Source organism: Salmo trutta, chromosome 2, assembly GCF_901001165.1.
Source record: "Salmo trutta chromosome 2, fSalTru1.1, whole genome shotgun sequence".
Lineage (NCBI taxonomy): Eukaryota > Metazoa > Chordata > Actinopteri > Salmoniformes > Salmonidae > Salmo > Salmo trutta.
The window spans coordinates 44,062,783-44,088,391 of NC_042958.1; the positions used below are offsets into that span (position 1 = coordinate 44,062,783).

A 25,609-nucleotide genomic window follows, 5' to 3' on the forward strand; every position below is an offset into this window, starting at 1 on the left:
TACACCCTACCCTACTGTACCCTACTGTAGTCTACTGTACCCTACTGTAGTCTACTGTACCCTACTGCCCCCACTACACCCTACCCTACTGTACCCTACTGTAGTCTACTGCACCCTACTGTAGTCTACTGTAGTCTACTGTACCTTACTGCCCCCACTACACCCTACCCTACTGTACCCTACTGTAGTCTATTGACCATACTGCCCCCACAACACCCTACCTTACTATATCCTCTACTGTAGTCTACTGTACCCTACTGTAGTCTGCTGTACCCTACTGTAGTCTACTGTACCCTACTGCACTCTACTGTACCCACCCAGTTTACAGTACTAACAGAGGTAGAGGGTCGAGGCACCAGTCAGTGGTCAGTTATACAGTAAGCTCTGTTTGCGTGAGTCGTAGCAGCACTAGTAGACTGGACATTGTCATATATTTTCTGAGATCTTTGCCTATATTCACATCCTAACACACCGAATTTGCATATGTTTCCTTGAGGAGTTACCTACTATTGGTAAGTACTATAAACTGTATGTGTTTTCATTGATTTGGTGTTTTAATTTAATTGTTGATCTTTTTGGGGGATTTTTTTGAAAAGCGTGTTTCCAAATAACATGTACCATGCAGTATGTAGATCTATACGTTTGATAAATGTGACTCCATGGGTAGATTGCTGCTAGCTAGTCTAACGAATAGAGGAAAGTAGAACGTGTTATCAGTTCCTTTTAAACAACGGTGTGTTTAGACTCCTCGCGATACAAAACCACACCACAATTCTGCTGACTTCCCTCTACAATTAAGACTCTGAAATTACAACTATGTTTTTTTGACCGTTTGGCTGAAACTAGAAATAACCATTTTTGGGAAAACATTTTCCTTGAATCCATGTTTAGATTTTAATTAGACAACGCACACTCATATATCTTCCTCATAATGGGACTATATTTCTATAAATACGGCAAAAGATATGCATGTAGAATTTACCGTCCTGGTGTCACGTCCAGGCTATACTTTAGAAAGATAATGACATGGTGCAGAGAAGAGAGGACTATAGTGTTCCACTGAAATATCCTCAGGATCTGTCTTCAACTTTCCCGATGGGTGCAACTGAACTTCAACATCCGGTAGGGAGTCAAGAGAGAGGGATAGAAAGGAGGAGGACTAGAGAGGAGGACTAGAGATAGAGGGATAGACAGGAGGAGGACTAGAGAGAGGGGGATAGACAGGAGGAGGACTAGAGAGGAGGACTAGAGAGAGGGGGATATAATGGAGGAGGACTAGAGATGGAGGACTAGAGATGGAGGACTAGAGAGAGAGGGATAGAAAGGAGGAGGACTAGAAATAGAGGGATAGAAAGGAGGAGGACTAGAGAAGAGGACTAGAGATAGAGGGATATAAAGGAGGAGGACTAGAGAGGAGGACTAGAGATAGAGGGATAGACAGGAGGAGGACTAGAGAGAGGGGGATAGACAGGAGGAGGACTAGAGAGGAGGACTAGAGAGAGGGGGATAGAATGGAGGAGGACTAGAGAGGAGGACTAGAGAGGAGGACTAGAGATGGAGGACTAGAGAGGAGGACTAGAGAGAGGGATAGGAAGGAGGACTAGAGAGAGAGGGATAGAGAGAGAGGGATAGAAAGGAGGAGGACTAGAGAGGAGGACTAGAGATAGAGGGATATAAAGGAGGAGGACTAGAGAGGAGGACTAGAGAGGAGGACTAGAGAGAGGGATAGAAAGGAGGACTAGAGAGAGAGGGATAGACAGGAGGAGGACTGGAGAGGAGGACTAGAGAGGAGGACTAGAGATGGAGGACTAGAGAGGAGGAATAGAGAGAGAGGGATAGAAAGGAGGACTAGAGAGAGAGGGATAGAGATAGAGGGATAGAAAGGAGGAGGACTAGAGAGGAGGACTAGAGATAGTCAGATCTCTAATGACACCCTATTCCCTATTTAGTGCACTACTTTTGACCAGTGCCCATAGGGACTATATAGGGAATATAGTGTGCATACCTATTTCTGCAGAGGCATGTTGCTGGAGTTGTGTCTTTAAAGGTCAAAGGTCAAAGAGATTAGAAGGGGCCTCCTTTTGCAGATAATGGCATGGGTAAATCAAAGAGGTCCCTGCCACTTAAACAGTCATTTACGATGGCTCCTGTGGCCTGTTGGGCTCCACTTAATACTGCCGCTCAGTGGGCATCGGAGCACTGTGGCGTCAAAGGCCTGCCTCTGTCTGTCTGTCTGTGTCTGTCTGTCTGTCTGTCTGTCTGTCTGTCTGTCTGTCTGTCTGTCTGTCTCCTCTCTGTCCCAATGTTAAATTTAGTATATATTCACATTGATAGAGGTTGCTATGGATGCTTTACAATGCACAGAGTTTGAGAGTTTAGTCATCATGATTGACCAAACTTTATTGCCAGCAGCTCAGTTTGTTTTCAAGACGTTCTGTTTGGTCTGTCCATGCCATGCTTCACAGTCCTCCATTCCTTACCACTATGTGTTGTCTTTCTCTCTCTCTTTCTGTCTCTCTCTCTCTCTTTCTCTCTCTCTATGTCTCTCTCTCTCTGTCTCTCTCTCTGTCTCTCTCTCTGTCTCTCTCTCTGTCTCTCTCTATGTCTCTGTCTCTCTCTCTATGTCTCTCTCTCTATGTCTCTCTCTCTCTCTCTCTCTCTCTGTCTCTCTCTCTCTGTCTCTCTCTCTGTCTCTCTCTATGTCTCTCTCTGTCTCTGTCTCTCTATTTCTCTCTCTCTATGTCTCTCTCTCTCTGTCTCTCTCTCTCTGTCTGTCTCTGTCTCTCTCTATGTCTCTCTCTGTCTCTCTCTCTGTCTCTCTCTATGTCTCTCTCTGTCTCTGTCTCTCTATTTCTCTCTCTCTGTCTCTCTCTGTCTCTCTCTCTCTCTGTCTCTCTCTCGCTCTCTCTCTCGCTCTCTCTCTCGCTCTCTGTCTCTGTCTCTGTCTCTCTCTCTGTGTGTGTGTGTGTCTCTCTCCCTCTCTCTCTCGCTCTCTCTCTCGCTCTATTTCTCTCTCTCTCTCTCTCTCTAGGTGGTGAGCCGGGTGGCAGCACAGCAAGGTTATGACCTGGACCTGGGGTACAGGGTCCTAGCAGTGTGTGCTGCCAACAGAGACAAGTTCACTCCCAAATCAGCAGGTAGGACCAGGTCTTCCTTTCTGTTGTTGTGATGTTACAGCAGATACACTGACCAGGGTCGTATTCACTAGAAACAAAACAGAACGATTTGTCCGTAAGAAACACTTGTTTTGGCTTTGTGTTGCAGAACATTTTGCTTCGGTGTGAAACTAATGAATACGAACTATGCCCAGAGCAAACCCAAAGCCTTATTTTGAACACACTTCTGTCTGATTGACTGGTCAGCCTTGATAACCTCTGTAGATCCCTTTTATCCATTCCAATGATCTGAGTTTGCATGAGGTTTTCTTGGTCATGGCTCCTCAGCTGAAAGAGGCTGACAGGATACTCCAAAAACACACTGTCTAGCTATCTCAGTGACGGTCAAAACACTGTCTAGCTATCTCAGTGACGGTCAAAACACTGTCTAGCTATCTCAGGGATGGTCAAAACACTGTCTAGCTATCTCAGGGATGGTCAAAACACTGTCTAGCTATCTCAGTGACGGTCAAAACACTGTCTAGCTATCTCAAGGACGGTTAAAACACTGTCTAGCTATCTCAATGATGGTCAAAACACTGTCTAGCTATCTCAGTGACGGTCAAAACGGTTTTAGCTATCTCAGTGACGGTCAAAACAAAACAGTTTTAGCTATCTCAGTGACAGTCAAAACACTGTCTAGCTATCTCAGTGACGGTCAAAACACTGTCTAGCTATCTCAGGGACGGTCAAAACACTGTCTAGCTATCTCAGGGACGGTCAAAACACTGTCTAGCTATCTCAGGGACGGTCAAAACACTGTCTAGCTATCTCAGTGACGGTCAAAACACTGTCTAGCAATCTCAGTGACGGTCAAAACACTGTCTAGCTATCTCAGTGACGGTCATAACACTGTCTAGCTATCTCAGTGACGGTCATAACACTGTCTAGCTATCTCAGTGATGGTCAAAACACAGTTTTAGCTATCTCAGTGATGGTCAAAACACTGTCTAGCTATCTTAGTGATGGTCAAAACACTGACTGTCTAGCTATCTCAGGGACGGTCAAAACACAGTTTTAGCTATCTCAGTCATGGTCAAAACACTGTCTAGCTATCTCAGGGACGGTCAAAACACTGTCTAGCTATCTAAATGATGATTTAAATGATGAACTCTTATTAAAGATCACCTCACCATCAGGCTGATGATATGAGAGTCAGGTATGTAGTGCTCAGGAAAAAACTAAAATGTGCCCCCCTTTAGGTCCCCAGGACCAGGGTTAACAAACACTGCTTTAGATAAATAGATGTTGACTGCAAAGTCTGTTTCGAAGCTGAAACAGCCAGAAGTCTGTTTTGTAGCTGAAACAGCCAAACGTCTGTTTTGTAGCTGAAACTGCCAAACGTCTGTTTTGTAGCTGAAACAGCCAAACGTCTGTTTCGAAGCTGAAACAGCCAGAAGTCTGTTTCGAAGCTGAAACATCCAAACGTCTGTTTTGTAGCTGAAACAGCCAAAACGTCTGTTTTGTAGTTGAAACAGTATGATGATGAATCATGGGGAGAATGAAGATGTGTTCGCTGTAGCGAGCTCGGCATAAGGCACGTAACCATGGTTACAGTGGGATATTTTGCGGTGGCCGTTTGAAGAATGTGTGATTTGTGGTTGCCGCCTCTCTCTCTCTCTCTCTCGGGTTAGGAGGAAAATCTGATCCACAATTGCCGCTGTAGTGTAGAGGTTTGGTCAGTAGGAGTCATAACTCTGGTTGTCCAGGAAATAAAACACACCCAGTTATTTTAATGATCTTTAACATTTTAGGTTATCCAAGGAATTTGTTTATGACTGTATTGAGGCTTTGAATGATGTAGCAGTGGCTATAAGAAGGTGTGCTAGTTGTGTCCTTTAGGATATTTACCGGGTTAGCTCGTTTACCTAATTCATTATTTAATGATTGTATTGAGTAGGGCTGACCCAAATTAGTCGACTGGTCAATTGTTTGGCCGTTGAGCAGTAACAAATATATACAGTTCATTCCGTTTTAGAATAAGGCTGTAACGTGACAACATGGGGAAAAAGGGGGAAGGGGTCTGAATACTTTCCGAATGCACTGTGTTTGCACCCATCTCTGTGAACTAATCCATTGTGTAGGCCTAGACTAAAATCCGAAAATGTGGTCAGAGGCTCCATGTGGAGGGAGTGAAGCAATTTTGGAGTCTCCAGAGGCATGCTGAGGCCAAATCGAGCTCTGTACCACATCTCCATGTACCCCCCAAATGTTGTAACAATGCAGAGGGCTCTGCATAGCTCCACATTGACATGATTGGTAGACGAGTCCAGAATATTTTATATAATGTTGCAAGGTCGCTAGACATTATTACTAGCGATGCACCGATATTACATGTTTGGCCGATTTCCGATATTTTCCCCCCCCCAACACCCCCCCAAAATATTATACTATTATCCCCCCCCCCACACACAAAGAAAACGATACAGATATCCGATATATATTCCTTGCCCCCTAACATAATCAAAACCTATTTCTTTCACTTACTTGCTGAGCTGTTTCGTTGTTGTAACGGCTGTCGTGAGAGAGAGTGGACCAAAACGCAGTGGAGTTAGTGTTAATCATATTTAATTATTAAACGGAACACTATACAACTACAAAATAAGAAACTGACAGCCAAACAGTCCTGTCAGGTGAAACACAATGACAGAAACAATTACCCACAAAACCCCAACGGAAAAACATGCACTTATGTGTGACTCCCAATCAACAACAACGAACTTCAGCTGTGCCTGATTGGGAGCCACACACGGCCCAAAACAAAGAAATACAAAAACATAGAAAAAGAACATAGAACGCCCACCCAATGTAACACCCTGGCCTAACCAAAATAAAGAACAAAAAACCCCCAGCTAACTATATAGCTAGGTGTCATCATCTAAAATAACCCTAATTTATAAAATAGTTCTTATTTGATGAATGGTGGTCAGATCCATCTATGTGAAGCTAGCCACAATAAGGATTAGCCACAATAGTGGACTTTACGGTTAGCCTTCAAAACAAAAGTATGGCATAATTCTACTATTTGTATTAATTTGCATCACTGTCAATGACATACTTTTATTGTGAAAGCAAACCGCAAATTCCACTATTGTGCCTAATCCTTATTGTCGCTAGCTTCGCAACACATAACCCGGTCCGGTCAAGCCTCACTAGCCAGATGAAGCTAGCTGGCTGCTTATAGCGTCAGCTTTGGGCAACAGGGTTAAGTAGCTGGCTAGCTATTTATTTTCATGAACCTGGAGTTACATTTCAAAAGGCAAACAACAAGTGGCAACCTAGCTAATACTTAATCACAATGATTCCTAAATCATTGCTAAGAATAATGAAAATGACTGCAGTTTCTACTGGTCATTGTTTTCAGGCTGGTTGTATTGGTGCTAGCTAGGTACCAAGCTAAAGCTAGCTACCCCAGAAGTTGCGGTCGAAACAAATGATGCTTTATTACCAACGCGGTATTGTAAACACATTGTTCGTGGCAGACTTTTTTATACAGCTTTGACAATTCTACTGTATCTTTTCTGACACGCAAAGACCCAAACGGCGTTCTATAGTATGTGTGTCGTAATGCTAATTGCAGTGACGCTATTACTGTGTAACACCGGCATGGCAACATCTGAAAAATAGCGCATTTGGTAGTGTGTACTGGTGCTCGACCAGTCGGCGAAAGCCAACATCACCCACGACAGAGAAAGGTTGATTGTCAAGGACAATAAATTCCATTATCTTGGCTTTAATGGATTTCGCCTTTGAGCTGTCTCGCTGAAATGCTCTTACTCTTTCAAATGACTGCTCGACTTGTCGATTGCTCGATCCACACAGCAGACATTATGGGCTAGGTTAGGAATGCAATGTAGCGCAACATTATACGCGGCGTCATTACGTCCTGTACCTACGTTATATATGTATGCACGGTAGCTTTGATATCAGTTTTTAACATCTGCGTTAAACTAGACATCGGGCCGATACCGATATGTTCACCGATATATTGTGTATCCCTATTTATTATAAATTAAATTAAACTGTTTCACAAAAACAGGCACGGAAATCGGTAGGAATTGTAAGATAAATTGGCATTCCACATGAGGAGGAAGGTTGCCGACTCCTCATGTAGCCTATTACCAGCAACTTCAGGAGAGTAATGGCAGAATCTGCGAAAGCCAGCAGGAGTGGGAGGAGAATAGTTGGGTCTGGATCTCTGGCGCCCTCTTGAGGCATCAAACCGTAAGCTTAAAGCATCAGACACGCTCAGTGCATTTAGTTGATTTTATTAAAACACACAGGATGTTTCTATATATTGAAAAATACAAGTGTAAAAATTCTGTCGATCAAGATTTTTCTTAATTGGGGAAAAGCCCTAGTATTGAGGCTTTGAATGATTTTGTGTTGTTCCTCATCAACCCTGAGAAAGTGAGACGCTCTGCAGAAGCTCATTTACACCTTGATTATTCAGATCCTCTCTACTTTTGTTATGAAGGAATAAGAGCTAAATAAAAGGGCCAAGACAGGGACCCAGCTGTTTAGACAGAGGGTCATGAAGGAGTATCCAGACAAGGACCCTAGCTGTTTAGACAGAGGGTCATGAAGGAGTATCCAGACAAGGATCCTAGCTGTTTAGACAGAGGGTCATGAAGGAGTATCCAGACAAGGATCCTAGCTGTTTAGACAGAGGGTCATGAAGGAGTATCCAGACAAGGATCCTAGCTGTTTAGACAGAGGGTCATGAAGGAGTATCCAGACAAGGATCCTAGCTGTTTAGACAGAGGGTCATGAAGGAGTATCCAGACAAGGATCCTAGCTGTTTAGACAGAGGGTCATGAAGGAGTATCCAGACAAGGATCCTAGCTGTTTAGACAGAGGGTCATGAAGGAGTATCCAGACAAGGATCCTAGCTGTTTAGACAGAGGGTCATGAAGGAGTATCCAGACAAGGATCCTAGCTGTTTAGACAGAGGGTCATGAAGGAGTATCCAGACAAGGATCCTAGCTGTTTAGACAGAGGGTCATGAAGGAGTATCGAGACAAGGATCTTAGCTGTTTAGACAGAGGGTCATGAAGGAGTATCCAGACAAGGACCCTAGCTGTTTAGACAGAGGGTCATGAAGGAGTATCCAGACAAGGACCCTAGCTGTTTAGACAGAGGGTCATGAAGGAGTATCGAGACAAGGATCTTAGCTGTTTAGACAGAGGGTCATGAAGGAGTATCCAGACAAGGACCCTAGCTGTTTAGACAGAGGGTCATGAAGGAGTATCCAGACAAGGATCCTAGCTGTTTAGACAGAGGGTCATGAAGGGGTATCGAGACAAGGATCTTAGCTGTTTAGACAGAGGGTCATGAAGGAGTATCGAGACAAGGTACTAGGGTCCTTGTCTGCTAGGGTCCTTGTCATGAAGGAGTATCGAGACAAGGTACTAGGGTCCTTGTCTGCTAGGGTCCTTGTCATGAAGGAGTATCGAGACAAGGTACTAGAGTCCTTATCTGCTAGGGTCCTTGTCGTGAAGGAGTATCGAGACAAGGTACTAGGGTCCTTGTCTGCTAGGGTCCTTGTCATGAAGGAGTATCGAGACAAGGTACTAGGGTCCTTGTCTGCTAGGGTCCTTGTCATGAAGGAGTATCGAGACAAGGACCCTAGCTGTTTAGACAGAGGGTCATGAAGGAGTATCCAGACAAGGTACTAGGGTCCTTGTTTGCTAGAGTACTTGTCATGAAGGAGTATCCAGACAAGGACCCTAGCTGTTTAGACAGAGGGTCATGAAGGAGTATCCAGACAAGGTACTAGGGTCCTTGTTTGCTAGGGTACTTGTCATGAAGGAGTATCCAGACAAGGACCCTAGCTGTTTAGACAGAGGGTGAGGCCCCACACCCAGAAATACAATTACTAATACCAACATTCCCATTCAAGTCTACTGTGTTATCTGATGGGTCGACCCAAGCGGCTAGGTTGAAGATACCCAGTGTTAGTGAAGAAAAAACAGATTTGTGGAACCAACGCCGTTGCTAACTAGCATTTCAGATCCCTTAGTTTAGAATTCAACTTAGCCAAGCAGCAGACATATTGACTTCACCCGTAAGTGTTGCCACCATTGGTCTGGGTTGCTTTATTCTATTAATTATATTTCTATGGCCACACACTGGCAGTCAGGGACAGACAGACAGACAGACAGACAGACAGACAGACAGACAGACAGACAGACAGACAGACAGACAGACAGACAGACAGACAGACAGACAGACAGACAGACAGACAGACAGACAGACAGACAGACAGACAGACAGACAGACGAGAGAGAGAGAGAGAGAGAGAGAGAGAGAGAGAGAGAGAGAGAGAGAGAGAGAGAGAGAGAGAGAGAGAGAGAGAGAGAGAGAGAGAGAGAGAGAGAGAGAGAGAGAGAGAGAGAGAGAGAGAGAGAGAGAGAGAGAGAGAGAGAGAGAGAGAGAGAGAGAGAGAGAGCCGTACTTATAGAAATATAATTACCAGAAAGAACATTCCCATTCAAGTCAATGTTCTGTGATGGGTGAACTGGCTTTATCCCGTCTATTGATTCTATTTCTATGGCCACACACTGGCTGCCTGGGAGAGAGAAAGAGAAAGAACGAGGCTCTTAAACGGCCCCTCACACACAGGGCCCCAGGGGTAGAGCCTGGAGAAAGACGTCCAGCCGGGCCGTTGCCAAGCGACAGAGAGAACGTGTCGGCGCGGCAACGGGTCGGCTATCTGACACCAGACACTGACAAGCCGGTGTCTACTATGATTCACTGAGAGGGAGATAGAGAGGAGGGAGAGAGGAGGAGGGAGAGAGAAGACGGAGTCTACTATGATTCACTGAGAGGGAGGGAGATAGGAGGGAGAGAGGGAGAGAGAAGACGGAGTCTTTGGAACGCAGCACCTCCCTTCTTCTCTAGCTTCTCCTCCACCTCCTCCTCCACCTCCTCAGACTCTAACACAGAACAAATCAACAGAGGAATGCCAGATTAGTGAAGAGGAAAATGAGAGGGGGGGTAAGATAGGGAGAGAGACAAAGAGAGAGGACGGGTTAGGAAAAGGAGAGAAAGCGAGAGGAGAGAAGGGGGATTAGTCATGTGAAGTGAAGAGGCTTTAATTGAATACAGTGTTCTTTGCATAATGTAGTTTTAACTATAATTTATTTTACTCCGTCTGCCAGGCTTCCTGGACTCCATCCAACCCTTAAGGAGGCTCAATGATTTCACTACACAGATCAGACACACACACACAGACACTTAAAGAGGCTCAGTGACTAAACCACACAGATCTGAGACAGAGCAGAGAGCCCATTTCAAACCCCTTCACTCTATCACTAAATAGGTTTGCATCCCAAATGGCACCTCGTACCCTACATAGTGCACTACTTTTGATGAGAGCCCTATGTGTCCTGGTCCAAAGTAGTGCACTACATAAGGAATAGCGTGCTATTTGGAACACAAAACTATGACAGAGAGTTTGCATTACACAATATGTTATTGTAGCGTTTAAATGTAGAACGCTGGTCCACCTAGAACACAGAACTGCTGCTGTTTGATCTTCTGTGTTGACGATAGGGACCGAGTGGTGCAACGGTCTAAGGCACTGCATCGCAGTGTACAGACCCGGGTTTGATCCCGGACTGTATCACAACCGGCTGTGATCAGGAGTCCCATAGGGCGGCGAACAATTGGCCCAACGCCGCCCGGGTTAGGGGAGGGTTTGGCCAGGTTAGGCCGTCATTGTAAAATAAACATGTGTTCTTAACTGACTGTTTTTAGAATTTTTTGCAAATGTATTAAAAATAACAAACAGAAATACATTATTTACATAAATATTCAGACCCTTTGCTATGAGACTCGAAATTGAGCTCAATTGGCATCCTTTTTCCATTGATCATCCTTGAGATGTTTCTACAACTTGATTGGAGTCCACCTGTGTTAAATTCAATTGATTGGACATGATTTGGAAAGGCACACACCTGTCTACATAAGGTCCCACAGTTGACAGTGCATGTCAGAGAAAAAACCAAACCATGAGGTCGAAGGTATTGTCCGTAGAGCTCCGAGACAGGATTATATAGAGGGACAGATCTGGGGAAAACATTTCTGCATCATTGAAGGTCCCCCAAGAACACAGTGACCTCCATCATTCTTAAATGAAAGAAGTTTGGAATCACCTAGACTTTTCCTAGAGCTGGTCGCACGGCCAAACTGAGTAGTCGGTGGAGAAGGGCCTTGGTCAGGGAAGGACCAAGAACCCAGTGGTCACTCTGTCATAGCTCGAGAGTTCCTCTATGGAGATGGGAGAATCTTCCAGAAGGACAACCATCTCTGCAGCACTCTACCAATCAGGCCTTTTATAGTAGAGTGGCCAGATGGAAGCCACTCCTCAGTAAATGGCACATGACAGCCCACTTGGAGTTTGCCAAAAGGCACCTGAAGACTCTCAGACCATGAGAAACAAGATTCTCTGGTCTGATGAAACCAAGAATCAACTCGTCTGAAGGAAACCTGGCACCATCCCCACGGTGAAGTATTGTGGTGGCAGATGTTTTTCAGCGGCAGGGACTGGGAGACCAGTCAGAATCGAGACAAGGATGAACGGAGCAAGTTACAGAGAGATCCTTGATGAAAACCTGCTCCAGACCGCTCAGGACCTCAGACTGGGGCGAAGGTTCACCTTCAAACAGGACAACAACCCTAAGTACACTGCCAAGACAACACAGGAGTGTCTTCGGGACAAGTCTCTGCATGTCCCAGCCAGAGCCAGAGCCTTGACTTGAACCCGATCAAACATCTCTGGAGAGACCTGAAAATAGCTGTGCAGCAACACTCCCCATCCAACCTGACAGAGCTTGAGGGGATCTGCAGAGACGAATGGGAGAAACTCCCCAAATACAGGTGTGCCAAGCTTGTAGTGTCATACCCAAGAAGACTCAAGGCTGTAATCGCTGCCAAATGTGCTTCAGCAAAGTACTGAGTAGAGGGACTGCTCTGCGCTACAGAGGGCAGTGCGTACGGCCCAGTACGTCACTAGGGCCAAGCTTTCTGACATCCAGGACCTATACACTTGGCGGTGTCAGATGAAGGCCCAAAATATTGTCAGAGACTCCGGTCACCCTAGTCATAAACTGTTCTCTCTGCTACAGCACAGAAAGTGGTACCGGAGCGCCAAGTCTAGGACCAAAAAGCTCCTGAACAGCTTCTACCCCCAAGCCATAAGACTGATGAACAATTAATAAAATGGCCACCCAGACTGTTTACGTTCCCCCTTTGTTTTTACACTGCTGCTATTCGCTGTTTTATTATCTATGCATCGTCACTTTACAAATTACCTCAACTAACCTGTACCCTCGCACATTGACTCAGTACCGGTACCCCCTGTATATAGCCTCCACATTGACTCTGTACCGTAACACCCTGTATATAGCCTCCACATTGACTCGGTACCAGTACCCCCTGTATATAGCCTCCACATTGACTCTGTACCGGTACCCCCTGTATATAGCCTCCACATTGACTCAGTACCGGTACCCCCTGTATATAGCCTCTACATTGACTCAGTACCGGTACCCCCTGTATATAGCCTCGTTATTGCTATGTAATTTTCTTGTGGTATTTTTTTCATTATATTTTTTTACTTTAGTTTATTTAGTAAATATTTTCTTAACTCTTTCTTGAACTGCGTTGTTGGTAAGTACCTTACTGTGATTATGTTCAATTAAAATGGTCAAAAAGAAGCAAAAATGTTGAGAGTGGACTGGTGTCACCAGGTAAACCAAAACAGGCTGAAATGTCAGGCCTTTCCCTGTGAGGGGTAGAGGAGGATCTGTGGATTAGTCTGCCAGAGCAGTTGTGATCTCTTTGTCAATGGGATTAGTCTGCCAGACCAGTTGTGGCCTCTTTGTCAATGGGATTAGCCTGCCAGAGCAGTTGTGGCCTCTTTGTCAATGGGATTAGCCTGCCAGACCAGTTGTGGCCTCTTTGTCAATGGGATTAGCCTGCCAGAGCAGTTGTGGCCTCTTTGTCAATGGGATTAGCCTGCCAGACCAGTTGTGGCCTCTTTTTCAATGGGATTAGCCTGCCAGACCAGTTGTGAGCTCTTTGTCAATGGAATTAGCCTGCCAGACCAGTTGTGAGCTCTTTGTCAATGGAATTAGCCTGCCAGACCAGTTGTGGCCTCTTTGTCAATGGGATTAGCCTGCCAGACCAGTTGTGAGCTCTTTGTCAATGGAATTAGCCTGCCAGACCAGTTGTGACCTCTTTGTCAATGGGATTAGCCTGCCAGACCAGTTGTGACCTCTTTGTCAATGGGATTAGCCTGCCAGACCAGTTGACCTCTTTGTCAATGGGATTAGCCTGCCAGACCAGTTGTGATCTCTTTGTCAATGGGATTAGCCTGCCAGACCAGTTGTGATCTCTTTGTCAATGGGATTAGCCTGCCAGACCAGTTGTGATGTTTTTGTCAATGGGATTAGCCTGCCAGACCAGTTGTGATGTCTTTGTCAATGGGATTAGCCTGCCACTCTGTTAATCTGTGGTTACTTGGAGTGCGTCTCAAATGGCACCCTATTCCCTATTTAGGGCAATAATCGGGGCGGCAGGTAGCCTAGTGGTTAGAGCGTTGGACTAGAAACCCAAAGGTTGCTGAATCGAATCCCTGAGCTGACAAGGTAAAAATCTGTCATTCTGCCCCTGAACAAGGCAGTTAACCCACTGTTCCTAGGCCGTCATTGTAAATAAGACTTTGTTCTTAGTTAAATTAAAGGTTAAATAAATCCAAAATAAAAAATATTTGAGAGCTCTGGTCAGAAGTAGTGCATTTTAGAAACAGACTGTTTTACTACAGGCCAAAGCCTATCACAGCTCTGCACCTGGCCTTATACACGGTCAAAAGAACGGACTCACTCTATTGGACCAATAAACCTAACTAGGCATGCGTCCCAAATGGCACCCTACTCCCTGTAACCCTATTCCCTGTATAGTGCACTACATTTGACTAGGGGCCTGGAAAAGTAGTGCATTATCTAGGGAATATGGTTCCATTTGGGTCAGAACCAGCCAATGCTGTAACACGGGATAACAAACTATTTTAGATAAATACACAAGCAGGACTTCTCCCTGTAATATGTTACATACCTCACAGGGTCTACTAAATCAGCCCCATACATACAACTCCTTATCAGAGGTTGAAGTTGGACCAGACCACCCCTCTCTGGCCCCGGGTAATGGTACAGTCTGGTACAAGTGTTTGGATAAAACCCTTAATCACTGTTCTCCCTCTATCTGGGGTCAGAGTGGCACATTCCAAATCTCTCTCTGCTTCAGCAAGCCCTTGGAATTCCTCAGGTCTAAAGAGAGGGAAGGAGGGAAGAGAGGAGAGGAAAGAGATGAGAGAGAAGGAAGGCACTAATTTAGAAGAGAGAGGGGAGACTGACTGGAAGGAAGGTACTAATATAGAAGAGAGAGGGGAGACTGACTGGAAGGAAGGTACTAATATAGAAGAGACAGGGGAGACTGACTGGAAGGAAGGTACTAATATAGAAGAGAGAGGGGAGACTGACTGGAAGGAAGGTACTAATATAGAAGAGAGAGGGGAGACTGACTGGAAGGAAGGTACTAATATAGAAGAGAGAGGGGAGACTGACTGGAAGGAAGGTACTAATATAGAAGAGAGAGGGGAGACTGACTGGAAGGAAGGTACTAATATAGAAGAGAGAGGGGAGACTGACTGGAAGGAAGGTACTAATATAGAAGAGAGAGGGGAGACTGACTGGAAGGAAGGTACTAATATAGAAGAGAGAGGGGAGACTGACTGGAAGGAAGGTACTAATATAGAAGAGAGAGGGGAGACTGACTGGAAGGAAGGTACTAATATAGAAGAGAGAGGGGAGACTGACTGGAAGGAAGGTACTAATATAGAAGAGAGAGGGGAGACTGACTGGAAGGAAGGTACTAATATAGAAGAGAGAGGGGAGACTGACTGGAAGGAAGGTACTAATATAGAAGAGAGAGGGGAGACTGACTGGAAGGAAGGTACTAATATAGAAGAGAGAGGGGAGACTGACTGGAAGGAAGGTACTAATATAGAAGAGAGAGGGGAGACTGACTGGAAGGAAGGTACTAATATAGAAGAGAGAGGGGAGACTGACTGGAAGGAAGGTACTAATATAGAAGAGAGAGGGGAGACTGACTGGAAGGAAGGTACTAATATAGAAGAGACAGGGGAGACTGACTGGAAGGAAGGTACTAATATAGAAGAGAGAGGGGAGACTGACTGGAAGGAAGGTACTAATATAGAAGAGAGAGGGGAGACTGACTGGAAGGAAGGTACTAATATAGAAGAGAGAGGGGAGACTGACTGGAAGGAAGGTACTAATATAGAAGAGAGAGGGGAGACTGACTGGAAGGAAGGTACTAATATAGAAGAGAGAGGGGAGACTGACTGGAAGGAAGGTACTAATATAGAAGAGAGAGGGGAGACTGACTGGAAGGAAGGTACTAATATAGAAGAGAGAGGGGAGACTGGAGTTTAAAACTCAATCCCATTTTGTTATTTACATCTTGTTTTGTGTTACAGTGTAGTATATATACAGGTAACTGGCTAAGCAAAGTGAACACCAACATAAAGTGTCTTAATAGGGCTTTGAGCCACCACGAGCCAGAACAGATTCAAATGTGCCTTGGCATAAATTCCAGAATTTGGTTTGTTTTTGGTGGTGGAAAACGCCGTCTCGGGCATCGCTCCAGAATCTCCCGTAAGTGTTCAATCGGATTGAGACTTGGTGACTGACACACACACACACACACACACACACTTTATACCCCCTATGCTCCTTTGAGGCCCCTCTTTCAAAGTCGCTGAGATCTCTTCTTGTAGCCATGGTAGCTAAAATAATGGGCGACTGGTCATTTTTATACATGACCCTAAGCATGATGGGATTTGAATTGCTTAATTAATTCAGGAATCACCTGCTTTCAATATACTTTGTTTCCCTCATTTAGTCAAGCGTGTCCGTTATTTTGTCAGTTACCTGTATTATCTGGCAACATCTGAAAATCTGCACGTTATGTTGAAGAATTTCCATTTACTCTCTTTGTTATACTTTTCGGAAAAAAAACAATTCACACAGCTTGTCATCATTCATTCTCTCACGGTCTTAAAATAAAACAAATCACATTTTGCTGTTCATCTTCCTCCAAGACATTCCACTTTAATGTCAACTCACACCAGTTCTGTGTACACAAACACCAAGATAACCTTCTATCAACTACCAACCTTATATCAACTACCAACCCCCTCTCCTGTCAACTACCAACCTCCTCTCCTGTCAACTACCAACCTCCTCTCCTGTCAACTACCAACCTCCTCTCCTGTCAACTACCAACCTCCTCTCCTGTCAACTTCCAACCTCTTCTCCTGTCAAAAACCAACCACCTCTCGTGTCAAATACCAACCTCCTCTCTTGTCAACTACCAACCTCATCTCCTGTCAACTACCAACCTCCTCTCCTGTCAACTACCAACCTCCTCTCCTGTCAACTACCAACCCCCTCTCCTGTCAACTACCAACCCCCTCTCCTGTCAACTACCAACCCCCTCTCCTGTCAACTACCAACCTCCTCTCCTGTCAACTACCAACCCCCTCTCCTGTCAACTACCAACCTCCTCTTCTGTCAACTACCTATCTCTTCTGTCAACTACCAACCTCCTCTCCTGTCAACTACCAACCCCCTCTCCTGTCAACTACCAACCTCCTCTTCTGTCAACTACCAACATCCTCTTCTGTCAACTACCAACCTCCTCTTCTGTCAACTACCAACCTCCTCTTCTGTCAACTACCAACCCCCTCTTCTGTCAACTACCAACCTCCTCTTCTGTCAACTACCAACCTCTTCTTCTGTCAACTACCAACCTCCCCTCCTGTCAACTACCAACCTCCTCTCCTGTCAACTACCAACCTCCTCTTCTGTCAACTACCAACCTCTCCTATCAACTATCAACCTTCTATCAACTACCAACATTCTATCAACTACCAACCTCCTCTTATGTCAACTACCAACCGCCTCTTCTGCCAACCTCCTCTCCTATCAACTACCAACCTCCTCTCCTATCAACTACCAACCTCCTCTCCTATCAACTACCAACCTCTTCTCCTATCAACTACCAACCTCCTCTTCTATCAACTACCAACCTCCTCTTCTATCAACTACCAACCTCCTCTTCTGTCAACTACCAACCTCATGTCCTATCAACTACCAACCCCCTCCTGTCAACTACCAACCTCCTCTTCTGTCAACTACCAACCTCTTCTCCTATCAACTACCAAACTCCTCTTCTATCAACTACCAACCTCCTCTTCTGTCAACTACCAACCTCTTCTCCTATCAACTACCAACCTCCTCTTCTATCAACTACCAACCTCCTCTCCTATCAACTACCAACCTCTTCTCCTATCAACTACCAACCTCCTCTTCTATCAACTACCAACCTCCTCTTCTGTCAACTACCAACCTCCTCTTCTGTCAACTACCTATCTCTTCTGTCAACTACCTATCTTTTCTGTCAACTACCAACCTCCTCTCTTATCAACTACCAACCTCTTCTTCTATCAACTACCAACCTCCTCTTCTATCAACTACCAACCTCCTCTTCTATCAACTACCAACCTCCTCTTCTGTCAACTACCAACCTCCTCTTCTATCAACTACCAACCTCCTCTCCTGTCAACTACCAACCTCCTCTTCTGTCAACTACCAACCTCCTCTCCTGTCAACTACCAACCTCCTCTTCTATCAACTACCAACCTCCTCTTCTGTCAACTACCAACCTCCTCTCCTGTCAACTACCAACCACCTCTTCTATCAACTACCAACCTCCTCTTCTGTCAACTACCAACCTCATGTCCTATCAACTACCAACCCCCTCCTGTCAACTACCAACCTCCTCTTATGTCAACTACCAACCTCCTCTCCTATCAACTACCAACCTCTTCTCCTATCAACTACCAACCTCCTCTTCTATCAACTACCAATCTCCTCTTCTGTCAACTACCAACCTCCTCTTCTGTCAACTACCTATCTCTTCTGTCAACTACCTATCTCTTCTGTCAACTACCAACCTCATGTCCTATCAATTTCAACCCCCTTTCCTATCAACTACCAACCTCCTCTTCTGTCAACTACCAACCTCCTCTTCTATCAACTACCAACCTCATCTCTTGTCAACTACCAACCTCCTCTTCTGTCAACTACCAACCTCCTCTTCTGTCAACTACCAACCTCCTCTTCTATCAACTACCAACCTCCTCTTCTGTCAACTACCAACCTCCTCTCCTGTCAACTACCAACCTTCTATCAACTACCAACATTCTATCAACTACCAACCTCCTCTTCTGTCAACTACCAACCTCTCCTATCAACTATCAACCTTCTATCAACTACCAACATTCTATCAACTACCAACCTCCTCTTCTGTCAACTACCAACCGCCTCTTCTGCCAACCTCCTCTCCTATCAACTACCAACCTCCTCTCCTATCAACTACCAACCTCCTCTCCTATCAACTACCAACCTCTTCTCCTATCAACTACCAACCTCCTCTTCTATCAACTACCAACCTCCTCTTCTATCATCTACCAACCTCCTCTTCTGTCAACTACCAACCTCATGTCCTATCAACTACCAACCCCCTCCTGTCAACTACCAACCTCCTCACCTATCAACTACCAACCTCTTCTCCTATCAACTACCAAACTCCTCTTCTATCAACTACCAACCGCCTCTTCTGTCAACTACCAACCTCCTCTTCTGTCAACTACCTATCTTTTCTGTCAACTACCAACCTCCTCTCCTATCAACTACCAACCTCTTCTCCTATCAACTACCAACCTCCTCTTCTATCAACTACCAACCTCCTCTTCTATCAACTACCAACCTCCTCTTCTGTCAACTACCAACCTCCTCTTCTATCAACTACCAACCTCCTCTCCTGTCAACTACCAACCTCCTCTTCTGTCAACTACCAACCTCCTCTCCTGTCAACTACCAACCTCCTCTTCTATCAACTACCAACCTCCTCTTCTGTCAACTACCAACCTCCTCTTCTATCAACTCTCTCTATCTATCCTCTCCCTTTTTTTTCTCTCTCTCTGTCTTTCTCTGAGTATCTGACGAGACAGGTAGGTTATGTTGTTCGTTGCTTTGTCCCTTGCTGTGCTGTTTTCCCTAGGCATGCATGGGTTTAAGCTGTGACTTTAGAACTTGTCTTTCTAGGTTTCAGAATACCAGCCCAAGCATGAATTGTGCAGGAGGTGGTTTTAGGCGGAATGTTAAACGTTTTTGTGTCTCTCTTTGTACAATAGAGAAACTTGACAATTAGTTTAAGCAGTCAAGAGTAGGAGGGAGGTCCAACCTATTCCTTCTAGAGCCTTCGAATTCAAACCTGGACCCTCTAATCAGGGACTGATTTACACCTGAGACAGCAGATGGGTGCAATTCATAATCCGGTAGAACAGAAAACCTACTATACTTGACTCTGGTCCCTATAGAATTCTGATGAATAAGTGGTAGACTGTCATACCTTGTGTGCCAGTCAGAGACTGCTAAAGACATGAAGTCAGACATGTTGTCATTGCGCCGTGGTAAAGTCTCATGTTGTAACTTTACACACAGGACAGCGGTCGGTCGATCGCATACACACAAACCTGAAGGGCTATAATTTCTCTCCCAAGAGAGTGCTCTCTCTCTCTCTCTCTCTCTCTCTCTCTCTCTCTCTCTCTCTCTTTCTTTCTTCACCAAGCTGTTTTACCTCTCTGACTCTGAGTCACATGAACTGATAGTTTAGTTGTGGATTTAGGAAATAACATGAGATGTCTAAACACACTGATGGTGGCCTCTGCCTTGCACATATTTGAATGTCAGAGAGAATCGGACAGAGTTCAAGAGTGTGTCAGAGAACTAAGATCTCTCTCAGGACAGAAACAATGGGAACTAAGTTCTGTCTCAGGACAGAAGCAATGGGAACTAAGTTCTCTCTCAGGACAGAAGCAATGGGAACTAAGTTCTCTCTCAGGACAGAAGCAATGGGAACTAAGTTCTCTCTCAGGACAGAAGCAATGGGAACTAAGTTCTCTCTCAGGACATAAGCAATGGGAACTAAGTTTTCTCTCAGGTAGGGCTGGGCGATATAACCAAAATATCATATCACAATATTTTTCAGATTGACTATATTTGACGGTATTTAATGTTTTTGAATAGTAAAAGTTGTAAATATGCTTTGAGTAGTTCATGACCCCTAGGGTAGAAACATAAACTATAACTGATTTCAATGGGGCTTTCTCCATTCTGAACATTTTATACTGTTCAATCCATCATTTTCATAAAATTCTGCATTTCCTGCCCTTTTGTTATAATTTCCACACTACCACACAGGGCTGTATGATATGGGCAAAACAAATCTAGGCCTAGTTAATTGGTGAACTGTTGGAATAATGGAAATACACTGAACAGAAATATAAACTCAACATATAAAGTGTTGGTCCCATGTTTCATAAGCTGAAATAAAATGTCCCTGAAATTTTCCAAAAACAAAAAGTGTATTTCTCTCAAATTTTGTGCAAAAGTTTCTTTACATCCCTGTTAGTCAGCATTTCTTCTTTGCTAAGATAATCCATCCACCTGACAGGTGTGGCATATCAAGATGCTGATTAAACAGCATGATCATTACACAGGCGCACCTTGTGCTGGGCACAATAAAAGGCCACTCTAAAATGTGCAGTTTTGTCTCAACACAATGACACAGATGTCTCAAGTTTTGAGGGAGCGTGCAACTGGCATGCTGATTACAGGAAAGTCCACTAGAGCTGTTGCCAGATCATTTATTTTTAAATTTCTCTACCATAAGCCGCCTCCGACGTTTTTTTCGAGAATTTGGCAGTACGTCCAACCGGCCTCGCAACAACAGACCAGGTGTATGGCGTAGTGTGGGGAGGTGGTTTGCTGATGTCAACGTTGTGAACAGAGTGCCCCATGGGGGCAGTGGGGTTATGGTATGAGCAGGCATAAGCTATAGACAACTAACACAATTGTATTTTATCGATGGCAATTTGAATGCACAGAGATACCGTGACAAGATCCTGAGGCCCATTGTTGTGCCATTCATCCACCACCATTACCTCATGTTTCAGCATGATAATGCACAGCCCCATGTCACAAGGATCTGTACACGATTCCTGGAAGCTGAAAATGTCCCGGTTCTTGCATACTCACCAGACATATCACCCATTGAGCATGTTTGGGATGCTCTGGATTGACGTGTACAACAGTGTGTTCCAGTTCCCGCCAATATCCAGCAACTTTAAACAGCCATTGAAGAGGAGTGGGACAACATTCCTGATCAACTCTATGTGAAGGAGATGTGTCATGCTACATGAGGCAGGTGGTCACACCAGATACTGACTGGTTTTCTGATCCAAGCCCCTACCTTTTTTTAAAGGTATCTGTGGGCAACAGATCCGTATCTGTATTCTCAGTCATGTGAAATACATATATTAGGGCCTAATGAATTTATTTCAGTTGACTGATTTCTTTAAATGAATTGTAACTCAGTAAAATCATTGAAATTGTTGCATGTTGCATTTGTATTTTTGTTCAGTATAGAATGATTAATCTATGTAGTTGGAATATGCTGGGCAGCACCTTGAATACATTGTTTGACGTGACAATGAATGAATAAGCCAGAGAGGGATTATTGACAGGCTAGGAACCAAAGTGTTGGTCAGTGTTTCCAGGGCACCCTAATTAGATGTTACAGGTCATGTTGTCTTACCTCATGTAGCTAGCTAGCTAACATATTCATGATTGACCTATTCCTATCTGATTTGGAAGATACTGTTGCACAAACAACATGCTTTGCTAGGCCTACACCAGCACTGGTACCAGGCTGTATTAGCCAGCTAAGTTTGCTCTGACTTATTACATTTAGCAAGCAAGTAGCGATTAGCATTAGCGGCTAACAAGATTTATTTTTGCCACAACATGCTAAGAAAAGACAAACTAGCAGACAGTAATATACACAAACTAATAGTACTTGTAGAAAAGCAGCATCGTTGTCACCAAAATCTTTCTGCATCTGAACAGCAGACTCTGTGGTCTAGCAACTGCTCTCTCCTTGAGTGACAGGGGGGCGGGGCTTGGTGTGGGAAGCAGCATGCAACAGGAAGAGAAAAATGACTCATTAAAACAGACATTACACATGCTGGAGTTGCATATCACATTTAACAAAACAACCATTGAAATACCGCTAGAGAAGGTAAAGTAAAAACACAAACCGGTTCCTGCATCAATGCTGGTATATATGTTATACCGCCCAGCCCTCAGGACAGAAGCATTGGGAACTGAGATATGTCTCAGGACAGAAGCAACGGGAACTGAGATGTGTCTCAGGACAGAAGCAATGGGAACTGAGATATGTCTCAGGACAGAAGCAACAGGAACTGAGATATGTCTCAGGACAGAAGCAATGGGAACTGAGATATGTCTCAGGACAGAAGCAATGGGAACTGAGATATGTCTCAGGACAGAAGCAATGGGAACTGAGATATGTCTCAGGACAGAAGCAATGGGAACTGAGATATGTCTCAAGACAGAAGCAATGGGAACTGAGATATGTCTCAGGACAGAAGCAATGGGAACTGAGATATGTCTCAGGACAGAAGCAATGGGAACTGAGATATGTCTCAGGACAGAAGCAATGGGAAATGTGATATGTCTCAGGACAGAAGCAATGGGAACTGTGATATGTCTCAGGACAGAAGCAATGGGAACTGAGATATGTCTCAGGACAGAATGGGTAACGAGATATGTCTCAGGACAGAAGCAATGGGAACTGAGATATGTCTCAGGACAGAAGCAATGGGAACTGAGATATGTCTCAGGACAGAAACAATGGGAACTGAGATATGTCTCAGGACAGAAGCAATGGGAACTGAGATATGTCTCAGGACAGAAGCAATGGGAACTGAGATATGTCTCAGGACAGAAACAATGGGAACTGAGATATGTCTCAGGACAGAAGCAATGGGAACTGATTTAAGAGACTTTTATGCATATGGTCTTACGACAGAGACAATTGAGACGAGCAAGAACGTTAGTTATCTTGTCTTCATGTTTTTCAAATTTGACAATCCCAGACGTTGCACAAGCTTGTCAAAATTTGATTTATTTGATCAATGGGGTTAGATCACAAATCAGTCACCGTGCTTCATATGCAGTTCTTTTCGGAAAGTATTCAGACCGTTTGACTTTTTCCACATTTTGTTACATTACAGCCTTATTCTAAAATGTTACCTCATCAATCTACACACAATACCCCATAATAACAAAGCAAAAACAGGTTTTTAGAAATATTGGCAAATTTATTACAAATAAAAAACTGATATCACATTTACATTATTATTCAGACCCTTTACTCAGTACTTTGTTGAAGCACATTTGGCAGCGATTACAGCCTTGAGTCATCTTGGGTATGACGCTGTAAACTTGGCACACCCGTATTTGGGGAGTTTCTCCCATTCTTCTCTGCAGATCCTCTCAAGCTCTGTCAGGTTGGATGGGGAGTGTTTCTGCACAGCTATTTTCAGGTTCTAAATGAGATGTTCGATTGGGTTCAAGTCCGGGATCAAGGACATTCAGAGACTTGGCCCGAAGCCACTCCTGCATTGTCTTGGCAATGTGCTTAGGGTCGTTGTCCTGTTGGAAGGTTAACCTTCGCCCCAGTCTGAGGTCCTGAGTGCTCTGGAGCAGGTTTTCATCAAGAATCTCTGTACTTTTCTCTGTTCATCTTTGCCTCGATCCTGACTAGTCTCCCAGTTCCTGCCGCTGAAAAACATCCACACAGCATAATGCTGCCACCACAATAGTTCACCGTAGGGATGGTGCCATGTTTCCTCCAGACGTGACACTTGGCATTCAGGCCAAAGAGTTCAATGTTGGTTTCATTAGACCAGAGAATCTTGTTTCTCATGATCTGATAGTCTTCAGGTGCCTTTTGGCAAACTCCAAGCGTACTGTCATGCGCCTTTTTACTGAGGAGTGACTTCCGTCTGGCCACTCTACCATAAAGGCCTGATTGGTGGAGTGCTGCAGAGATTGTTGTCCTTCTGGATGTTTCTCCCATCTCCACAGAGGAACTCTAGATGGTCACTCAGAGTGACCATCGGGTTATTGGTCACCTCCCTGACCAAGGCCCTTCTCCCCCGGTTGCTCAGTTTGGACGGGCAGCCAGCTCTAGGAAGGGTCTTGGTGCTTCTAAACTTCTTCCACTTAAGAATGATGGAGTCCACTGTGTTCTTGGGGACCTTCAATGCTGCAGACATTTTTTGGAACCCTTCCTCTGATCTGTGCCTCGACACAATCCTGTCTCTGAGCTCTACGGACAATTCCATTGACCTTCATCGCTTGGTTTTTGCTCTGACATGCACTGTCAACTGTGGGACCTTATGTAGACAGGTTTGTGCCTTTCCAAATCATGTCCAATCAATTGAATTTGCCACAGGTGGACTCCAATCAAGTTGTAGAAACATCTCAAGGATGATCAATGGAAACAGGATGCACCTGAGCTCAATTTCTAGTTTCATAGCAAACGGTTTGAATACTTATGTAAATAAGGTATTTCTGTTTTTAATTTTTAATACATTTGCTAAAATAAGTAAAAATCCAGTTTTTTACATTTTTCATTCTGGGTGTGTAGATTTCTGAAGTAAAATCAGAAATACCGTAACAAAATGTGGAAAAAGTCAAGGGGTCTGATATTAGTGCTGATATTATTGACATAAAGTAGTTTTCACAGCTTTTCCCTCTTCCCCTTTATGGAAGATACTGTACTAGCAGTTAGCTACTCTGTGCTGAAGGTTGTAAATCAACTCACTAATCAGACAGTATCTTTGTCTTCCTCAGCCACACGGATGATAGATAATTTATAGCGATGCGATTCACCTGTTTCAGCTGACAGGAAATACCAGGAGATATGGTTTTAACCTGTCTAGATGATTGTCCTTTCCTTCCTTTCCTCTGTGCAGATTTTTTTTTTTTTTATTTAACCTTTTTTTTAACTAGGCAAGTCAGTTAAGAACAATTTATTATTTACAACGGCCTAGGAACAGTGGGTTAACTGCCTTGTTCAGCGGCAGAACGACAGATTGTTACCATGTCAGCTCGAGGATTTGATCCAGCAACCTTTGGGTTACTGACCCAACGCTCTAACCACTAGGCTACCTGCCGCCCCTTGATGACTGTGCGGATGGAGTCAATTCAAGAAGTAAACAGATATTCCAATCTCAATTTCGATCAGAACAGTTTGGAATTTTAATTTCAGTTGACTTCCTGAATTGAATGAATTGAAATGGAATTGATCCCAACCCTGGTGTGCGGTGAGCTGACTGAATGGTAAACGAACCACTGCATCCATAAACA

At 44.4% G+C, this 25,609-nt stretch overlaps 1 protein-coding gene across 1 annotated transcript in view; it reads left to right on the top strand.

Annotated features, from left to right (window-relative positions):
* The window catches only part of LOC115155607 (zinc finger MIZ domain-containing protein 1), a 387,284-nt gene that overhangs the window by 257,323 nt on the left and 104,352 nt on the right, over positions 1-25,609 (top strand). The window contains exon 5 of the mRNA XM_029702387.1: positions 3,032-3,137. Coding sequence (XP_029558247.1) covers positions 3,032-3,137 — 106 coding nt within the window. The remainder of the gene's footprint in view (positions 1-3,031; positions 3,138-25,609) is intronic.